General features: G+C 41.2%; 1 protein-coding gene across 1 annotated transcript; it reads left to right on the forward strand.

The window, feature by feature from the left end:
* Positions 1 to 381: 381 nt before the first annotated feature.
* LOC147897972 (uncharacterized) lies at positions 382 to 2441 on the forward strand. Its single transcript, XM_087380888.1, has 2 exons — positions 382 to 868; positions 1869 to 2441. The coding sequence occupies exons 1-2, from the start codon at positions 472 to 474 to the stop codon at positions 2177 to 2179; spliced, it is 708 nt and encodes a 235-aa protein (XP_087237014.1). The 5' UTR covers positions 382 to 471; the 3' UTR covers positions 2180 to 2441.
* Positions 2442 to 22916: the final 20475 nt, after the last annotated feature.

Genomic DNA, 22916 nt, shown 5'->3' on the forward strand with positions numbered 1-22916 from the left:
CTCCATGTATCTCAAAACGTGATTCCTTTTGATATCTCCGTGTGACCACTAAGCCAAGTGGCGCATGCGTGCTCTCTCTTATCCCATGTGACTAAAAAGTAATGAGCTGATGAGCTCTCTCTCTTTCTCTCTCTTATCCCCTTGCTCTTCATGTGATTCTTGAAGCCATTTTCATGAAAGCTCTTTGTATGGCGTCTGGGATGACTCATGAGTTATTCGGTTCCTTCTTTGATAGTACATGTATATCTATCTCCATGTGATTCGTGAAGCCATTTTCATGAAAGCTCTTTGTATAGCATGATTTGAAAGCGGGCGCTCTCTCTTATCCCATGTGACTAAAACTTTGATTCCTTAGAGCTCGCTCTTTTTTGATATAAATAAGTGTCTCGCATGTTCAAGCTTCCAGCTTAGCACTTGAACTAGTTGACACGCACTTAGTACACACACCGGCCACCTTACACACACGCTTCGATGGCAACAAAAATCACCAGTGCCGAGGAGGCAGTGCAGGTGATGACGGAAATAAGCAATGTGAACATAGACGAGCAAAGCAAAGGCGAAAAAGCGTACGCTGTGGCTGATTACATCAAGCAGAAATCCTTCCGCACAATTGTAGATCGGAGTGTTCTGACTGCGTCCGTGAGAGATTACTATGCGGGCCTCTACAATCCGGGAGCCGGAAACATAGTGAGCTTCCAACCCACACAACCCTCTGTTAACGCATTCGCTTCCATCAAGGTCTGGTTTGTGCCAACAGTGTCTATCGATGGCCTTGTCAGCAACAATCACCAGTTCCCCGCCGGAACTTTAGCTACCATCGACCTTGCAAAGTCTCAACCGCCTTTCATCTGCACAGAGAAATTAACAGGTAGTACTTGAGTCTAAGTGTGTAGTAGAAGTTTTGGACATTTTCCCTTATAGTTTTCAACATCATGAGTTCCCCACCCACCCAAATCTTGAAAGCACTTTTTGAATTAATTAGAGAAGGGGAAAAAAAAATTTTAAGGGTAAATAAGGGGAAACTTTTTTTTAAGGGTTCTCCCCTTGATATGAAATTTGAAGGCTACCTCTCTCTCTCTCTCTCTCTCTCTCTCTCTCTCTCTCTCACACACACACACCAGGGCACCGCCCTATTTAACCAATCCCCCTCTCTCTCTCTAGAAAAATGGAGGGCGTCGACACACACATGCGCTCTCTCTCTCTTGCTCTCTCTCTTGCTCACGTTGCCATCACCACAACATAGAGCTCTCTCTCTCTCTCTCTCTCTGCACTGCACGAGCTCTCTCTATCTGCGCTCTTGCTTAGGGAGGATGGGGGGCGGACCTTCATGGCAAGGGAGATGATGGGAGGAGGAGGAGGGGCAGGGTTTTTAGTTAGAGGAGGTAGGATAGACGAGAGGAGGGCAGCGAAGGGGCCGATGACAGAGGAGAGAGGAGAGAGAATATGTATACATAAGCTCATGATGTTGTAATCCGAACAGTGGGAATTATAGTGGAAAAATGTCCAAAACCTATTGTGTAGCTTCCCTACCTACGTGAAATCTTTTTTATATTTCCAACTAGCTATTTGAAATGGAGGCATTCTCCATGTGAATTTTTCCTTACATTTTGAGCCTCCAAAAAGGATGTAAAGAGAATGGGACACAAAATATGAAAGGAGTGAACAATAAAGTATAGGGGAGCCATTCATTATGCACAAGATATCTACTTATATCTTTATGATGTATCATTAATATGAAACTGTTACAATACTTCAAAGATACTTCCTTTACAGCCTTAATGCTAGTTTTTCTTAGAGGTACAATACTAAGCAAAAGTGGATTATTTGTGATTTATTCAAGTTGATTGTTCTTTTTTTTTTCATTGCAGGTTGTTGTTTTGTGATTGGGTGGGATGAGAAGAATGGCCGCCTGTATTTAGGTCACATACAACCTTCTGAGACGTATGATCGTACCTACATTGCAAAATATGTAAGGGAGAACGAAGTTTTACCTGTTCCCAAGAGTCAACTCTCAAAGTATATATGCTTTGGAGGGGATGATAACGAATTACCATCAGGCTATAATAACTACACCGTCAACATTGTTGGGTTCATTCTATCAAATCGTATTTGGATGGTGTTTCAATTCCAGAATGGAAGTGAGCGTGGAAGCATGATTTGGGATTTACAGAAGAAATAGATCAAAGCACAAATTTTATCACATGTAACCAACTAAATTCAAAAGAGCATTATGCTTTTTTGAAGCTTTATATGTACTTCTTTGCAAAGTAAACTATAGAGCAAAGCACAAACTTTGGCATGCAACCAAATAAATTCAAAAGAGCATTATGCTTTTTTGAAGCTTTATATGTACTTCTTTACAAAGTAAACTAGACTTCGAAGATGTATTAGTATTACTCTAATATATATGATATAAATTCCTAGTAAATGGGATTTCTGTATGTTGTTAAAACTTGAAACTTGTTAAATGTTCATTGAGTTGTAGAGTAGCGTTGCTTAAGAAGATAAGACATTAGATGCAAATTCATGACTTGAGTGCATGAGATTGATTGCATTGAGAATAGATTAAGTGTGTATGCTTGTATGCATTGACTTGATCTACACATCAACTTTCAAGATCCAACGATCAAATGCAAGGAAAAAGTTGATAGAATGAGTTGGTATGATTTAATCATAAAGTTAATGGTTAATTTTTTTTAGATCTTCCTTGAAAGTTATTGTCAAGTTGTTAGAGGCTCAATAAAAGTAGTGTAAATAATTTGTAATGCTTAAAACATATGTGAACTTCAAGTAATTCTTATATATATGTAAGACCTTTGTTTCACGAACATAACAAAAAAAATATGGGTCAAATTGAGTAATGAAAAGTCATCAACTCTCACCTTGTTTCTTTTTTCCACCCTAAGGACCGTTTTTGATTTGGTAGGTGGGGCTAAGTATATTCCAAGTATTCAATTTTTTGTATTTTTAAGGTGGGGTAACATATTCATAGTCCTCTGTGTCCATGTGACAATATTTTGGAGAGTTGTAGTTTATGTCACACTTGGCTTCAAAGTGTCAAAAGTAGGTAACCCCTATCTTGCAACCACCCAAGTGTGGCCTCTTATGTGGGCATGTATGCATGCATGTGGGTGGGTGTGTGTGCCTAAAGATTGTTGTGCCGCCATTGTCATCATCGAGGTCACTATCTTTGCCATCATTTGTCAAGGGTGCCACCATTTTTATGGTGTCGGTGTTATGAGGAAAAGTGCGTGGGTATTGTGTATGCAGAAAGTGCATGTGTGCACACATGGGTTGTTTTTGTGATGTCAGCTTCATCCTCATCATCGTGACCACCATCGTTTTGAGCCATTGCCACCATGCTTTCGAGAGTATGTATAGTGTGTGTGTGTGTGTTTGTGTGTGTATGAAGCGAAAGAGAGAGAGGTTGCATGAGAGAGAGAGAGAGAGAGAGAGAGAGAGAGAGAGAGAGAGAGATTTTGTGTGTGGGTACACTTGTATTGGGTGTGAGTGTGTGTGTGTAGTGTGCATAAGAGAGAGTGAGAGAGAGAGATTTAGAGAGAGAGACTGTACATAAGAGAGAGTGAGAGAGAGTGAGAGAGAGAGAAATTTAGAGAGAGAGAGTAGGAGTGCCCCCTTCAATAACCCAAGTTGGAGTATCTCGGATATCCAGCCACAACTCTAAAATTTGGGTATCTTCGGCTTCGGCTTGTTGTCGTCGTGGAGTAGAGAGGGAAAGAGTGGATGAGGATTGCATTGAATGAGTAGGGGAGCAGGCCTGTCGGCTAACTAGAGCACAGAGAGAGGAAGCTTCTTCATGCATGTGGTGCCAGAGGCTAGAGGGAGGGTGTGTATTGATGTGGCGAAGGAGGTGGGGGGTTGCGTGCTATAGCGCTAGAGGGGGCAAGGGTGTCATCACCATGAGGCAGACCAAGGGCAGAGGGGGTGGTGCCATGGCTTGCCACATGGAGGGATAAGGCAAGGGGGGTCGCATCGGCTGCAGAGAAAAGGGGGGGCTGGTGGGTGCCACGTGGCCCTGCCACCCTCCTCAATAAAAATTTTTTAAAATGTTTATAAGGGGGGGGCCTAGGGTGGGGTCCCACCCCCATGTTATAAGCTGGCAAATTGGGCACTTGTTGCTCTTTTGAAATCAGCACCACAATTGGCACTCATGGCCACTAGAGCATTGCCCGCATAATGTCATTCAAAAGCAACCCTTGCGTGGCTCTTTTGTCATGAATTTGTTGCTCTCGTGTATGCATGTTCGTGAGAGAATTTCCCAATACAATATCATTTTAAGGCAACCCTTGGCTTGCCATCTCATCATGGATCTCTTCCTTCTTGTCCGCCATAGCCTTGATGGTAACACAAGCCTCCAAAGTTCAAGCATAGGTGGCTGTATTTGGAAGAGTGCCCTATGACCATTTCTCCCGCTATACACATGTGACATTGGAAGAAGAACATGTTTGGCTTATAGTTCTATCATGGCCAAGCACAATATTGTTTTGCCACAATCCTCACCTTACAATCGTGCCATGGATTTGTTTACCCTTTGTCTGCTGCTCCATAATACCATTGTTTTTCAAGATATAAGCGTAGGTGATTCCCCTTGCTGGGCAACCTTTTACAAGACTATATAACCATCTGCTTCACTATGCATAGCATGGGCAAGGTACCATGATAGCCCTACTAACATCATATGTGCCCAATGGTGGGTGTAGAACCTAGTGTCAATGCATGCTCCTTCATATATTTTCTTGCATCCTCTTGTCAAGAGAACTCTTGCGATCCTTGTGCCTTGCAAATGATCCACATTTTGCATACATAACAATCATGGCAATGGTCATGCCTTGTGACCATGTTATGGATTTGTGTTCAATCGTCCATGGCTCCTAATGGTGGCATAGGATTCCAAGGTGCAAGCATAGGCCATTGCATTGGAAGGATGCCCTCATGCTACTTAGTACAAAGCACTTAGTGCTTGCTTAGCTGATATTCTTGTGCACATCTTGCACTTAGTACTATCCAAGAGATGACATTCCAAGAAGCGAGGGACCCTCAAGCATATGTGCCCTTGAAAGAGCTCCACACCTAGCATACATGTCGGCCAATGCGTTGCCGTGCACGACATCATCTAGCAGCACTCCATGGTTCATAGTTCCATCATGGACTAACCTGCTCCTTCCATCCTACTGTACATGGCACAAGCGCTAGGTGGGGGTATCTATAAGTAAAAGGAGAGGTGTGGGGGGTAGCTATTGATGCAAAAAAGTGTGATGCGAAAAGCCACCATCATTAGCCCACCCCTAAAGGCTAGAGGCATGAAAAAGCCACCATCATTAGCCCACCCCTAAAGGCTAGATCCATTCATGCCTCTAGCTAAATTCACTTGTTTACCATGTGATGAGCTACTCGAAACTTTTCTTCCACTCTTTGTGCAGGGTAGCATTCTTGCATTTAATTGGCATGTTGGCCCACCTTGGCCCAAGTGGATACGTGGCTTTTGAATAGCCACCCAAAATACTAGAACCTCAACAAAGAAAAAATGACACACGTGATGGCGAGGATTCTTCTGCTTACCTTGTTTTCCCTTCTCTTAAAATTGTCAGTTGCCTTGGCACCGACATCAAGACCTTGCTCCAAATTAGGGCCTACATCTTCAGCACTTCCCTCCTTTGTCCCTAAATGGAGTACTTCATTGCAAATTTTATTTGTCACCATGTGTGAGGGGTTCTTCACTACCTCACTTCTTGTTATTGGCTTCCTTGCATCGTGAAGAAGGGGGTAAGACGCAAAAGTCTATGTATCCAGACAAAGTCTACCTCCAAATATGAGCATACTTCTAGGATCCCAAACCTCGATGCATATGTCCCATAGCACCTTGTGGTGTATTTGGGGCTTGCAAATAACCACCACAAAAGCCCTACCACTTGGCATCCAAATATGCATTGCAAACCAACTTCAAAAATTGGTGGGGGCTCTTTTGAGATTCGCACAGCACCCCAGACCTTGCCATCTATGTCCAAAGAGTAAAAAAATACAATATATGCATTATGTTCCCGCATAAGAAAGCCACCCAAAGGCCCATCCTGCATTCCATGATTTTCAAAAACCTGCTCAAAATACTTGTCTTCCTTCAAAGATGCGGTTTTTAAATTCAATTGCATGCTAGCTTCCACGATACATGTGGGCTCATAAAAGCCCAAATCATCTTCTTCATCTTTGTCCAAGCTACCTTTACTTTCTACTCCATCCATCAATAGCTCTTCTTCACCATGCACTTGCAAAAGAGTGGGGTAAGGTGTGCTATAATCAACTACTTCAAAGTGCAGCCTAGCTTGAAACTTCAAAGAATTTCCTTCAATAAGAAATAAAATATAAAGAGCTCACTGCATGCCACTCAAGATCCAAACACTGCTTGACATCTGTCATCAACCATGCTATAATTCTTGTACAATATTCCCAATGCTTCGGCAACACCATAGCAAAAGCTACCATCTGTAGCACTTGCTAGAGTCAATGAACCTAGACCAGAGGAATCACACATCTCTTGGTCTTCGTAAACCTGAAATGATGGTTTGGAGGAATCACCCATCTAACATCAACTAAAAGCTCAACTGCTCATTTCCTGTCATTGGAAATGATTGCCACCTCTAGCTTCTCATCCTCAAAGCAAGTACTACTGCACATTAACTTCCTTGATATGCATGCAAGCTTTACTTTCACCAGCCAAATCACATGAAACATTAAGATCCAAATCCTCACTTTCATTAGGCAACAAGCCCTCCCCTTTGCTTTCAAAACTTTAAGCATCCGCAACCAAACATACATGGTTTGAATCTATCATAACTTCACATGTTACCTCTACTTCTTCATGCTCACTTGGACTTTTTTACTAACTACTCTGAATTTCATCGACTATCACTTGGGTGGAGCATTCCTCCAAACACTTTGAATCACCTCCTTCCTCTTCAATGGGAAGGCGCTCTTTGGTTGGGGTGACCTCCATCTCTTCAAGAATAACCTCCTTAATGCATTCATCCTCTTCCACTTGCGGTGCTAATGGTATTTTGCTAGCGCTTTGGGTTGATGACACTATGATGCACTCTTCCTTACTTGTTTATTTCTTATTTACATGGTTGTTTCTTGAGCGCAGAACTTACATTGCTCCTCATGTTTTTGCATACTCTAAGGTTGTGACTAGTGTTGAAGCAGCATATGGCTACTTATTCCAAATTATTGAGTTTGAAGTTGAAGTGCCCGCTCGCAGATGGTTTGGTAACTCTTTCTTTTCAAAGGGCTTTGAACTACTGAATCAACTAAGGGGCTATCATTTTCAGATGTTGATGCATGATGTTCCACAAAATAATTGGTTTTTGGGATTTGTGTGTGTAGGAACCCACTTGCCTTTTTGTGCCCTTGTTGGCTTTTGAATGGCTTCCATTGGCGGAATCGTAGTTGTTGGCATGTGTTGATCTATACCTGCTTCTTCATTATGCAATTCGTGAGGAGTCCTCACTGTCTTTTTCCACCATTGCATCTACTTTGGTTGTGTGGTGTATGATTGGGTGGGCAACTTTTGGTTTGTGTAGGCCCTAATCAATCTTGTAACACAATACTTTTCGTAATTTTTTGGCAACCATATCTGTGTTGCTTCTTCGTAATATCCTTGTCCATGAAGAACAGTCTTAGTGACCCATTGAGCCATAATGTTGGGTTTTTGAATGCGGCTTTTTGGCATGTACTATTTACTATTATCCTTTTGGGATGTGGGTGCCTTTGTAGCTTCTTTGAGGGTTATTGTGCAGGGGATTGTTGTGGGTTGTTAAGGACGCTAGATTAGGTTTAAGTGGTGTATGGTTGTGGAGTTCTATTTCACACCCCATACATGGTTGAGATTAGCTCCCAAACTTGTTTTTATATTCTTGCATTAGATAGGAGCATTGGGCAAGTAGATAGGTTTTTTACAATAACTTTGAGCTTCAAATTGCTTGCAGCTGTAGAAGAAGGTAGCCACTTTAGTTTTAGCACTTATTTTGGGCTCTTTGGGCCTTGTACCCTTTCTGAAATGACATGGTGCATACCCATCTACTCTCTAGATGGCCCATCGACAGGGTGAAAAAAGTATGTTTCTGGCTCCATCTCCTTACTGGCGGTACTTGGGCATATGCCTACGGACCTTGGGGGGCTGAAATTTGTGTCAAAAAGTCTTTATGAAGCCTGTCGATGGTCCAAATTTTTGAGCATCTGAGACTAGATTTTGCAAAACTAAGTGCAGACCCTGATACTACATGAGCTGTACCCTGACCAAATTTGGTACTATTTGACCCTGTCGATGGGAACCCTATCGATGGGCTAACCAGAGAGCAAATTTCTGCAGGTTACAGATCCCATAAAGCAGCAACAAGTGATTTAAGTAATTGGTGATAGTTCAAGTGACTGTATAGTCACTTATCTGGCCACAAACGGCTACAAGAGGCTAAGTACACCTCCCTTGAGCAAGCTTTTGCCGGTTGCTTGAGCGGAGAGGTTGGAAAAAAGCTCTCATATTGCTGAAAAACAGGTTTTATTATTGAAATGTACATGACCGGCATTGCCAAGGCCTGTAGATGGCTCTAAACTGCTTTTGGTACTATGCTATTTATACCCTTGATCCTAGCTTGGGTTTATATCCTTCAGCCTAGCTCGGATTTTACTTGGCTTTTGCCATATGTGCGCTCACTCTCGAGTAGCACCGTTGAGTGATCGCATTGGAGTATAGTGCCGTTATGCTGCCGAAAAAAGCACATGTGCGTTGCCCCAAAATATATGTATATATAAGATATGTGGCTATATATATACATATATATATATATTTATGGTCTTATATATATATATTTCCATGTGTAGCTTGAAATATATATTTCGATGTGAAGCTTGATATGTGTATATATATATATATATATATATATGACATAATATATATATATATATTATGTGGAAATATACATATATATATTATACTATATATGTGGAATATATATAAGTGAAAATATATATAAGATATTATATATATACATATGTATATATATATGTATATATATAATACATAGTTATATATATATATATATATATATATATATATATATATATATATATATATATATTCCACATATATATATATATATACAAGACATAATATATTTATGTATATATTTATCAAGCTTCACATGGAAATATATGTATAAATATATATGTATAAGTATGTTATACATACATACATACATACATACATACATACATACATACATACATACATACATACATACATACATACATACATACATACATACATACATATATATATATATATATATATATATATATATATATGCATATATAACATACTTATATATATGTTATATATATAAATTATATATACATATAATTGTTATATATAATTATGTGAAGCCATATATATATGTATATTATATATATGTTATAATTATATAAGCCATATATATAATTGTTATATATATATATATATATATACTCTTCTTTATATACATATATAATCATATACAATTATATAATTATATAATAAGTATATATAAGTATACATACTTATATATACTTATATTAATTAATATGTATATACTTATATTGATATATATATATATATATATATATATAATTATATAAGTATATATATGTGGTGGCTGCTACAACTAAGAAGAAGTGCATATGGAGGATTCATGTCACCTCGAGTATGTATGGAGGCTTCACAAAGCCTTGTATGAGCTGAAGCAAGCCCCCTATGCATGGCATGATTAGATAGTTGAATATCTTATCACCATTGTTTTTCAAATGGCAAATACAGATCACTCTTTGTATGTGCGCAAGAGTGATAGAGGTATCGTGGTCATTACTATATATGTAGATGAGCTTAATGTTGGGGGTGACAGTTTGGATGAGATTGAGCATGCCAAAAGATTTTTTGAAGTAGTTTGACATGAAGGACTTGGGAGATCTGCGCTATCTCTTGGGCATTGAGGTCATTCACACACCTGAGGGTATTTGGTTGTCTTAGAGACAGTATGTGTTAGATATGTTGTCCAAGTATAGAATGGCTGATTGCAAGCCAATTTCAGTGCCATTGGATCAGAATGGCAAGATCAGTGTGGATGCAAGTTGTGTGTTGGAGGATCCCACTATGTACAAGAAAATGGGGGACAGTTTGATTTATGTCACAATTAGCAGGCCAAATTTGAGTTACACTATCGGCTTAGAGAGTCATTTCTTACAGGTTTCGTGCAAACCCCATCTTGATTGCATGAGACACACACTGCAATATTTGTTGATTATGCATTATTTTATGAGGCAAGTGTACCATTACCTCTATATGGTTACACGAATGCAAATTGGGTAGGTAGTATCTTAGATAGGAGATCTACTAGTGGTTACATGTTTTCTTTTGGTAGTGCTACTATTACATGGAGCAGGAAGAAGCAACCCACAGTTGCCTTGCTGAGTACAGAGGCAGAGTATCAAGGAGCTGCAATGGCAGCATGTGAGGTAGCTTGCTTATGCAAGCTACTTTCTGATTTGGGGTTGCAAGTGGAGCATAGGGTTGTCATATATTGTGACAATCTTAGCAGTATTCAATTGGCTAGGAATCCAGTATACCATGCGTGAACCAAACACATTGAGGTACACTATCGCTACATCAGGGAGCAAGTGTTAGTAGGAGACACTTTGACTTAGTCTACGTTAGCACACAGGATCAAGTAGCAAACATCTTCAAAGCTTCGTGGATTTCATACCATGCTTAGAGTATATGATATGGGTTGAACTTGATGGGGAGTGTTGAGATATCAAGCTCAACATGAGCTGACATTCATTATAGGCTTGTGTGATTGTTGTGGCATTTACTCCCCTGGCGTATTTAGTAGGCGAAACTGACATATCTTTGTCAAGGATTCTACAGCTAGACTACACCAACTAGTTCATACCTACCCTCTTTATTCTAGCATGTTCACATTATGGACTGCTTGTATATACACCAACTAGTTCATACCTACCCTCTTTATTCTAGCGTGTGAGGCTTTTATGTTCTCTCTTTTGTAGACCTCTTTTGTTGCTGCAAGAGAGGAAGAAGATTAGGTTTTTAGCCTCACCCTGTGTGCTCCATTCTAGGGTTTTGTGTGTGTGTGTACTTGCTAGTGTTCTCTCTCTCTCCCCCCCAATCTTTTTACATATGCTATGCACTAAGCGCATGCACTTATTGCTAAGCACATGTGCATGTAAATGATGGGATCGATAGAGCACGCACACACAGAGCAGAGAGCACGAAGGAGATAAGATAGTGTATGGCGGGGCGGAACTCACTCGGTTGTAATGTGTTGTAGTGAGTATGTTTATTATGTGGTGGATAACGAATGGGCTGTACACATGGGCGGCAAGGCACACTGGACTTTAGCCCAACAATCTCCCACTTAAAAGGCAGTGTGCCTTTAAAGTGGCTAAAGTACTTCAAAAAAATCAAGCCATACCCATCATCGATCTGTAGCGTGCAAACTACTGTGAGGCTAATGACTTAAGTGAGTAGGTCAACAGTGTTATCGTCAGTATGTATCTTGACAAGCTGGATGCGCTTGTCCTCTGGCACCTCTCAAATGAAGTGATACCTCACCTCAATGTGCTTCGTCTTTGCATGGAAGACGAGATTCCGTGCCAACACTATGACACTCTGGCTATCACAATATAACATAGGAGCATCAACAGCCATACCAAGATCTCCCACCAGCCGTGAGAGCCATAAGGCCTCCTTGGCGACCGCTGTGGTGGCCATATCTCAGCCTCTGTAGTGCTCAAAGCAACACATGGCTGTAAACGTGATGCCCAAGAAACTGGTCCGCCTGCAACTATGAAAACATAGCCAGTAGTAGACTTCCTGGAGTCTACTGACCCTACATAGTATGAATTGGCATATCCGCGCATAGACATATCCTACTCACCAAAGCATAGGGACAAATCTGAAGTCCCTCTCAAGTACCTAAGAATACCTCTTACTACATCCCAATGTCGCTTGCCCGGGTTAGACATGTACCTGCTAACCACACCAACTGCATGGGCAAGATCTAAACCCGTAGCCACCATGGCATACATCAAGGAACCAACAACTGATGCATAGGGAATCCGAGATGTCTCTACAGTCTTCACATCTGTCTGAGGGCAGTCATCATGGCTCAATTTTGCATATGTAGGCAAGGGGATACTAATGGCCTTCCCCCCCTACATATGGAAACGCTTAAGAACCCTATCAATGTACTCTTTCTGACTCAGAAAGAGTAACCTGCAAGAATGATCACGAGTGATCCGCATACCTAAAATGTGTATGGCCTCTCCAAGATCCTTCATAGCGAAGGTCTCATGTAGCCTATGTTTCAAGGCATCTACATCTGCATGACTTTCCTGCTATCAGCATGTCATCCACATACAAAATCAACACAATAAGATTGCCATCCGCAACCCTACGAGTGTAGAGACATGAGTCCTCATGACTATGTGTATAGCCCTCTGCATCAAACTTTTGGTACCATCCACGAGGGACTTGCTTCAAGCCATATAGGCTCTTACGAAGCTGACATACCATGTCCTCTGAACCATGAGCAACAAACCCAGCTGGCTGCTCCATATACAAGACCTAATGCAAGTCCCCATGTAAGAAAGCTGTCTTTACATCCAGATGGACCAACTCCAAGTCCTCTCGAGCCACCAAGGCAAGCACTGTGCACAATGTAGTCATCTTCACTACTGGAGAGAAGATTTTTATCAAAATCAATGCATTCCTGCTGCTTGAATCCCTTAGCCACAAGTCTTGCCTTGTACCTAGGCATACCATCTGTCGAAGACAACTTTACCTTGTAAACCCACTTGCATGGCACCATCAAGCAAAAGAGTAAGCTCCCAAGTACCATTCTGTATCAATGAGTCCATCTTTGATTGCATAGCCTGCTTCCACTTGAGCTTGTCAACACTAGACATGGCCTCATCATAACATGATGGCTCCCCACAATCAGTAAGCATAACATAATCCATAGAAGACACATAACGATGTGGTGGCCTAGCACGCCGCTTCGCTAATTGTCTCAAAACCTGTGGAGGAGATGCAACTGGCTATCCCACATCCTCCTGATCACCCAACAAGGGCTGATCTCCCACTTGAGGTGCAATGGGCTGCCTAGGAGCAACCATAGGACCATTATACTGATGTCCATCCTCCTCAAAGATCACACAGAGAACCTCAACTGCCCGTGGTAGTGTTCTATACATAGAGTCCTCATGAAATATGACATCATGGCTACGCACAATCTTCCTTTCTGTCGGATCCCACAACCTATAACCCATCTCACCTGAGCTACCATACCCCAAGAATATGCATTTCTTGCTCTTTGGATCCAACTTACTACGCTTTTCTTTCAGCACATGCACATATGCTTCACACCCAAAAACACATGCTTCGCAGCCAAAAACACGAAGATGACCATACGATGGTGTCGAACCTATCCATACCTCTTCGGGCACTTGAAAGCCCAAAGGAACACTAGGTGCACGATTTATCAAATGCACAGCAATCATGACTGCTTCGGCCCAAAAAACATCTGACAATCCAACCATAGAAAGCATACTACACACCTTTTCCTGTATGGTACGGTTCATGCGCTTTGCAACACCGTTCTGAGGAGGAGTATAGGGATCACCAAGCTCACGCCTATACCCTTCTCATCACAAAACATAGTGAAAGCACGAGGCGTAAACTCACCCCCATTGTCCGTACGTAAGGACTTTAACTTACAACCTGTTTGGTTCTCAACAAGAGCAACCCACTGCTTGAATACATCTAACACCATATCTTTCTTACAAATGGGATATGCCCATACTTTCCTACTAGCATCATCAATGAATGTAACAAAATACATAGCACCTCCAAGAGAAGCATTGGGCATTGGCCCACATACATCACTATGCACAAGAGATAGCTTTTCCTCTTTTCTGTGTGAAACATTCTTCTTATGCATAGACCGAGCATAACAACCATATATACAATGCTCACAAAAATCAAAGACACTAAAATAAAAAACAAGAATGTAATCAGAACGTGCCAACAATTTCATGTCTTTTAGTGACATATACCCCAAACGCTGATGCTAACGTACTTCTCTTAAATCCCTTTTCCAAAACAAGATTACCCTTTGTGAGCTTCCAGCATCCGTCACCAAAATATACATGAAAACCAAGCAAGTCCAACTGACCCACACTAATCAAGCTCTTTGCAAGAGCTGGCACATGACGCACACACTATAATACAAACGTAGTACCATTTGGCATGGCCAAATAGATGTTCCTAATGCCATGGATCCGCATAGAATGGCCATCCGCAATCTTGACAGTACCTGTACGAGATGCATCATAGTCATGATACCATGACCTACGTGGCGTAATGTGAAATGAAGCACCCAATCCATAGACATACTCACCTCGTGAGTGATCAAGAAAACATCATCAAATGAGGAGGTAAGCAACACATCACCAAGCTCTCCACTAGCTATACTAACGGGAGCGGCATCACACATGTGATCATCATGAGAGCTACACTCTCCATGCTTCGCAATAAACTCTTCAATCTTGAAATTTGACTTTGGTTTGTCTTTTCCATCATCCTTTTTCTTCTTCTTACCATCCCCATGTTCACGTTTCCACTTGTAGCAATCCTTCTTAATGTGACCCTTTTTGCCACAATAAAAATATTCCACATCCTTTTTGTTGCCTGTACGGGACTTGCTTCTATATTTACACCTATTGTTGGGTTTCTATCTATCCCGAGACCTGCCTGTGACAACCATAGCACTAGAAGACTTACTACTTCCTATATTGTTTTTCCGATTAACCTCTTCTGTGAGAAGACTAGATTCCACATTTGCACTAGTCAATGCACCAACAGGAACGGGGTTACTTATGGCTGTCCTGAATGAGTCCCATGACTCAGGCAAGGTGACAAGCAAGAACATAGCTTTCACATTGTCAACAAATGTAATCTACTGAGAGGCAAGCTAGCTGAAAATCGTATTAAACTCGTTTAGATGAGCATTCATAGAGGCACCCTCCTCCATCCTCAAATCTATGAGTTTCTTGAGCCAATAAACATGTGAGGCAGCCGAATGTTTCTCATATATATCACAAATGCGCTCCCACAAGGCATATGCTCCACTTGCGACATCCTTTATATTGTAATAAACAATCTTTGACAAGGAGAGCCTGATGGTAGACCTGCACATCTCTTCTAACTCATCCCAATCATCATGTCCTACATTCTCGGGCTTCACACCCTTGGCTTTGATTGGCCGAATCTGTTTCTTTTGCACCAAGATATCGCAAATTTGGTCTTTCCAATATGAGAAGTTGGTCCCATCCAACTTGTCTATATTGAAAACTGTGTCCTCTCTTGTGCCCATAATGACAAGAATGCAGATGAAGAACTGCAACCAGCAAAACCACTGCCACACAAAGTAAGTGCTACAAACTGACAATACTTGCTACTCAATCAAAGAGCGTATACATAGAGTAAAATCAGCCCATAATATGGTCAAGTACGTACAAATATGAACAAGAACTGATGCATAAACCTGTGACACCTGCAACTCAACTGTCTAGACAACCTGTGCCACTAATGCATCAAAGTGAGCTGTTGTAGACGCAATACATATTCTATGACTGTAACATAACCACAGTAGAGACATAAAGCTGACCAAGCATACATAAAGTCCGTGAGCATATGGATCCAAAACCTGCATAAAACCATGCAATAGCTCAACGGTAACTGCTCTATACTGCGCCAACAGAGTACCTGCATGTACTCACAACCGCAATATGGGAAACAAGAGCAATACCGCTTTATGCACAACGAGTACCAGAATCCCCACAAATCATACATAAACGGGACCTGTAATCAATCTGCCAAATCCACACTCATCGACATACATGTCATAAACTCAGAGACCTGTAGCCAAGAGAACATACATAAACTGACTGCCTCAAAGAGTGGCTGCTCCCACTTAAACCACCACGACCAATATGGCTGTCCCGCAATCAAGCATACATGCTCTCTTACTACATATAAAATCTGCTGGAAGACACCCAGGAAACCTGTATGAAAGACATCCCTGTAACCTGCACCCGTACCTGTACATGTACCTGTACCTATAGCCGTAGACGAAGCCACTGTCAAACTCCCACTGTGTGTGTGTGTGTATGAGGCCACTCCGAGAAGAGGCTACACACACCTGTAATGAGCCGTGGGATCCCGTAGGTGAGAGTAACAATGTGTGTCCGTATAGATTGCATACACACAATCTGCTGATGCAGAAGGTGGCGCAACACCCGGATGAGGGCGCCTCACACACACAAGCAAAAGAGAGCTGAAAAAAAAAATGCAGCTTCTAAACCGTAGCTCAGATGACGATTTTGACTGCATGAACGGCTTTGAAAGGGGCGTAAAACGTCAGGACACCTAATCAGAATACTCCCGGAATCGCGAGTGTGCTGCAGCAGCAACCGGACCCAAAATTGGTCCCAAAAGTGCGCGTGCGCTGGCAGACGAGAACGCACCTGTAGAAAACCACAACCGGGCTCTGATACCGCTTGACGGGATTGATAGATCATAGAGCACAGAGCACACACTCAGAGAGTAGAGAGCACGAAGGAGATAAGACAGTGTATGGCGGGGTGGAACTCACTCATCTGCAATGTGCTGTAGTGAGTATGCTTATTATGTGGTGGATAAAGAATGGCCTTTAACCCAACAGCAAATACACTAAGCGCTAAGCATATGCGCATGTGCATGCGCTTAGTATAATGTGTGCATAATGCATATGTTAAGTATATGCGCATGTGCATGCGCTTAGCATAATGTGTGCATAATGCGTATGTGTGCGTAATATGTGTGTGTGTGTGTGTGTGTGTGTTTGTTCGTATATGTATGCATAATGTGTGTGTGTGTGTGTGTGTGTGCGTGCAATTGCATGCATATGGGATGCATATGCTTGCACAATGTGTGTGTGTATGTGTGCGTGCATGTTTCCTTTTGTGTGTGTGTGTGTGTATAAGTGTGCACATGTGTATGCATAATGTGTGTGTGTGTGCGCATATATATGCATAATTTTTATATTTGTGTGCATACTATGTGTGTTTGTGTGTATGGTGAATATGCCAACATTGTGTGTGTGTGTGTGTGTGTGTGTGTGTGTGTGTGTGTGTGCGCGTGCGCGCGCGCACGCATGTTGAAATTGAGACAATTTGGAGCAAATTTAAGAGCATAGGTAAAGAGATCGGACACTTACCGGCTTTGATTGAGAGGTGAAAAAAGAAATTACTATCGAGAGGAGGGAGATGCACAAAGCTGCACACACACACACACACACAACCTACAAATCAAAGACACAAAGAAGGTGAGAAAGTTTGTGCGTGTGGCAATTTTTGTGTGTGTGGGTGAGAGAGAGATTGCTCCATACCTACAGATTTGGGAGAGGTGAAGTGCAAAGTAGCCCGCACAGTAAAAAAGGATCTAGTTTTGTTTTTTTTTTAAACCCACCCCCGGAAATACCCATGGTAACACCCCCGATAATTTTACCGGGGCATTACCAGGGGTATTATCGGGGCACGACATTTTTATCCCATTCCCGCCCGGCTCGTAGGGTGTGCTCTCATGCCTTGCATTTTTGCTACTTTAAGAGACTCATGTCTCCTCTTGAGCCCCACCGTGCCTCTCATGCTATCCTATCCCCCATGCCCCTCATCTCAACCCCCCCCCTTGTGCCCCTCGTGTCCCATTCGCTCGTGCCCCTGGTGTTGTTGTCCCATCCCGTGACCCCTATCGTGCCCCTCGTCTCGACCCCCCTCGTGCCCCTAATGTCCCATCCCCATGTGCCCCTCGGGTTGTCCCTTCTAAACCCATACCCTCATGATATAGATGTTATATGGGACCCAATTGGGAGCCACCTCCACGTGGTGGGTCCTAGATTGAGACAAAGAGCTCCCAAATAATGGGCGGTGGCTTTGGTGCCACCTAGGGGGTGAATGAAGCATATGTGCACACATGAGCATTTATTTATTTCCATAAACAATATTATTAATTGTGTGTTTTGTGTAGGAGTGAGTAGTTCATAGAAAGGACAATGTCTATGAGGGTTTTGTGTCCATGTACTTGATGCAAGCAAACGATCCTTCGTCAACAGCAAATTGCAGACGAGCATGTCAAAGATTGGGGATGATGGGATGAAAGCATAGTCGAGGATCAAACACAAAGGCATGCACAAAGAGAAGCATTAGATTTCAAGCAAGTGATGCCATGCTATCCCAAAAGGTCACGCATGCACAAACATATGACTACCCACGATCTCATAAGTGAACCAGCTACCACCAATGTCGACCTAAACATGGATGGGCCAAAGTCAATCCAACAGAGAGTCAACTTGAAGAGGATCCAGTTGCGATCACTACTAGCCTCAAATCCTTTATTTGAAGGGTCTCGAGCTACAGTGCTTCGAACTTGTTTGTCTATGCTTAATTCACAATCTATGTATGGATGGAGTGATGCGAGTGTAGGTGAACTCTTCATGTTTTTGAAGTCCACAATCTTGCGTACAATAAATGAATTGCCAACATCGAGGGATGAGGCAAAGAAGATACTAACAGATATAGGAACGGACTACAATAGCATCCATGCATGTCCTAATAATTGCATATTGTTTCAAGAAGAATATGCCGACATGGATGCATGTCCAGAGGGTCAAACAAACCAATATTGCCAAGATCTTACAAGCACAACAATACCACCAAAGGTGCTTTCCTATCCTCCCTCAAATCAAGCACATGTTCAAGTGTCCAGAAATATCAAAACTAATGACATGGTACTGCACAAATAGGTCAATTGACGATGTTATGCCCTTTCCAACTGATTGTCCAACTTGGCATTATATAGAATAGCAATGGCCAAAGTTTAGGAAGGAAACTCGTCACCTTAGATTAGGTCTTTCCATGGATGAAGTGAACCCGTTTGGTTTACGGTCTACTACTTGGAGCACATGGCCAGTTGTGCTAGTTAGCTACGATATTCACCATGGCTAACAATTAAAAAAAGGTCATCTTTTTATTGCATTGCTTGTGCCAGGAAAGTACAAGATCAAAGATATGGATGTATACTTGGCTCCTCTAGTGGATGAGCTACAAATTCTTTGGGATGGCCATTCTCGACATGTCAAGGCAAAGCAATCAAAGGTCAATTAACTTGCATGGTATCTTGATGTGGACAATGCATGACTTTCCAAGGTATGGTGAGTGTAGTGGCCTCACAATAAGTGGATATCATGCTTGTCCCTCATGTGGTCCTGCACTCAATGCTCAATACTCCACCTCACTTAAGAAGATGGTTTATCAAGGGCACATAATATTTCTTTCCGAGTCTCATCCCATGCAAGAGGGGTATCTTGGTAGACCACCCAAGCCTTGGACGACATCCTCTCAATACAACTCACGAATGGAGAATAGTGGGAGAAGCCCCAGTCCATTTGGAATGAAATGACTCTCTATCTTCCATAGGTTGCCATATTGGAGAAAACTTCTTGTGAACAATCTTCTAGACCCAATGCATATTTTCAAGAATGTAGGGCAAATGCTGTGGAAACATTTAATTGGTGCTCAAGACAATAAGAATTCTTGAGCAGATCTATAAGAGGCAAAGATCCTCCATATGTAACCATACTATGGGCAAGATAACGCTGTCACCTTACTAATTGTGCCTTGGGTGTTGATGCGACAAGAGAAAAAGAGAGTGAAGAAAGTCATTGCCTATTTTTGTACTCCAACAAGGCACAAACATTTCTTGAAGGGGGCATTCACTAAGGATAACAAACTAAGTGGGTTGAAGACACACGATTAGCATAAGTCCCTGCAATACATTCTCCCAATCGCAAATAAAAAATTATGCAACACTTGAGGTTCGCAAGGCCATTTACCAAATATCTTGTTTGGTAAGGTGGCTCTCTCAAAAAGAGATCAAGCAAAGTACCATAGTGCAAAATAGAATTAATACAATTGAAGCAATTTATATGCTTGAGAAGGCTTTCCCGAAAAGTATACTAACAATCCAAGTTCATCTAATGGTTCACATAGTGGATGAAGTAACAATTGTAAGTGTCGTACATAGTAGATGGATGTTCTTCCTCGAAAGGTTCATGAAAACTTTGAAGGGATTTGTACAACAACAAGCAAGGCCGGAGGGCAGCATGTAAGAGCGATGGTTGGTGCAAGAGTCCCTAGTATACATTTTAAAATTTCTTGGACAAAGAGAACCATCTATGCCAATACTATGGCATAACAAAAAAGACGACATAATGGTTGGTGAGGTGCCACAAGGGAATGATCAAGAGCACAAAATAGATCCTACTCTAGAAGATGACAAAGAGAACCATCTATGCCAATACTATGGCATAACAAAGAAGATGACATAATGGTTAGTGAGTGGCCACAAGGGAATGGTCAAGAACGTAAAATAGATCCTACTCTAGAAGAAAAGGTGAATAGATTTTGCATTCTAAATCATCCAACCATGGAGAAGTGGGTCAAAACAGGTGAGATTGAAAGAGACGGCATAGATCATCAAAGAAAAGAGTTTAGAAGAGACCAAAGAAACAAAACAAACTTCCAATCAAAATTTATGAGCCTTGCTTGGTTGCACAATGCACTAAAACAAGCACATTTATGGAGAAGGAGATTGTGGCAAAAATTGAGAAAGAGTTTGCAAGAGGATGTAGTCGAAAATTTAAAACTTTTGGTGCTTTGTGGTTACAAGGATGACATTTTTGGATGCATCGTATAGATCACAAAAGACCAGCATTTGACTCTGGGGTGATGGCATCATTTGAGCAAGAGATACTTTCAGAACAAGATGGTGAGGTGCAAATTTCAAGATTGACTATTGTGAAAGGATACAAAACATTCTTAAAGTCGACTTCTTAAAGTCGACTATAGAAGCTTTCATATGCTTATACCCGATGTGCAATGGTTTAAGTCGGTCACTACATGGCAAATCCTACAATTTAAAGAGATGGATCAAACTTTGTTGCCAGAGACTAAACCAAACTATGGACAAATTGAAGTGATACCTTTCTACTTGCAGAGACATGCGAATAAGTTTAATTTACTTAGGATGCATTGACATATGAGTCATGTATTAGAATATAGATACTAATTATATATACTTTATGTGTTTATGACAAGTCATTTTTTAACCGGTTTCTACAAATCCAACATGGTGGTATGTGATACAAGAAGCACCACGTAGCAAGCAAATATATGAGTACGAGTTTATTGAAGAGCTGGAAGAAGCAACACCTCCTCCAATCAATATAATTCAACCAACATTTCAAGACAATATTGAGGTCGAGTTACATATACTGGAGCGACTACCATCCACCAAGAAAATGAACTTTCAAATAGAGTTGGGAAGGACAATGATCATGAAAACAAAGACCATCATGAAGACCAAGATGAAGAAGAGAATGACATAGTCTAAGGACTCTAACCCCAAGAAATTGATGATCAACTGGGTGAACTTAATATTTATATTGATATATTTGCACACCAAGACCTTGTAGAAGATGAACACTATTGATGATTAACTTGTATGTATTTAATGTATGATCAATATTATCATTTTAATTAAGGACATTAATGTATGATTAATGGTACATGTCTCTTCTATGAAGCCGATTGTCCAACATTGTTTCAATTTTTGTGGTTTAAATTTGCACATACTTTAATTATATGTACGTACGTGACTTTGTACATACATCACACATACTTTACACCATTTAACTTTGCTCATAAGGTATGTGAAAGTAATTTTGTTTTTAAGTGCTCATATCCCAACTTCATTTGGTATGTGAAAGTACTTTAAGTGCTCATATCCTAGCTTCATTTGGTAACAAATCTTGCTACTTTTTTTTATGAAATTTGAGTGATTTTTGGGGTACATACCATGGGTAGTACCAGTGCTAATACTAGGGAAAATATCGAGGGCATTATTGGGCTCGGGGCTTTTTACTAAAAAGGTGCCCCCGGTAAAAGCCGATTCCCTTGTAGTGCTTAATCGTCCTATTAAAATAAAATAAATATTTTAATGTGCACCTATTTCTATTTGAAGATGAAGGCTACATGCATGCATGTGTGTGTGTGTGTGAGCACGTCTCTAACGATGTGTGTGTGTGTGTGTGTGTGTGTGTGTGTGTGTGTGTGTGTGTGTGTGTGTGTGTGTGTGTGTGTGTGTGTGTGTGTGTGTGTGTGTGTGTGTGTGTGTGTGTGTGTGTGTGTGTGTGTGTGAGCACCTTTTTATTGTCTGTCTTTGTGTTCTATATCAATAGTTATGTATGTGTGTGCATGTGAGAGAGTGAGAGAGAGAGAGAGAGAGAGAGAGAGAGAGAGAGAGAGAGAGAGAGCGTGTGTGTGTCTCATTAGGACAGATACATGTGTGTGAGCATGTGCTATACTTTAAATATACCTTTGTGAGACTAGAATAAGTCCAATCATACAAATTTAGATTTTTTGTTGTTCTAAAGATTAAAAATCTACAAAGAATATAAAAGAGAAAATGAAAGATAAGAAAAAAGAAAAACAAAAGAAAGACATACTTAGCAAGCAAAGCAACACTTATGTCATCATCAGTGCCCAAGCATACGCAGCTATACTGGGTTTTTAAAGACCCACGGAGTCTCTTGGGCAAATCCAGTGGTTACTAAAATACATCAAATAAACAAAAGAGAATGAAAACAAGAAATAAAGAAGAAACCAAGCAAGTGACTAAGCAAAAATAAACAAGCAAG

Source organism: Dipteris shenzhenensis, chromosome 10, assembly GCF_047967505.1.
Source record: "Dipteris shenzhenensis isolate YYH24624 ecotype China chromosome 10, Dip_SZ_1.0, whole genome shotgun sequence".
In the NCBI taxonomy this organism is placed as follows: domain Eukaryota; kingdom Viridiplantae; phylum Streptophyta; class Polypodiopsida; order Gleicheniales; family Dipteridaceae; genus Dipteris; species Dipteris shenzhenensis.

Coding starts and splice junctions, on each gene's coding strand:
- LOC147897972 (XM_087380888.1), top strand. CDS start 472: ATGGCAACAAAAATCACCAGTGCCGAGGAGGCAGTGCAGGTGATGACG. Junction 869..1,868: donor CTGCACAGAGAAATTAACAG/GTAGTACTTGAG, acceptor TTTTCATTGCAG/GTTGTTGTTTTGTGATTGGG.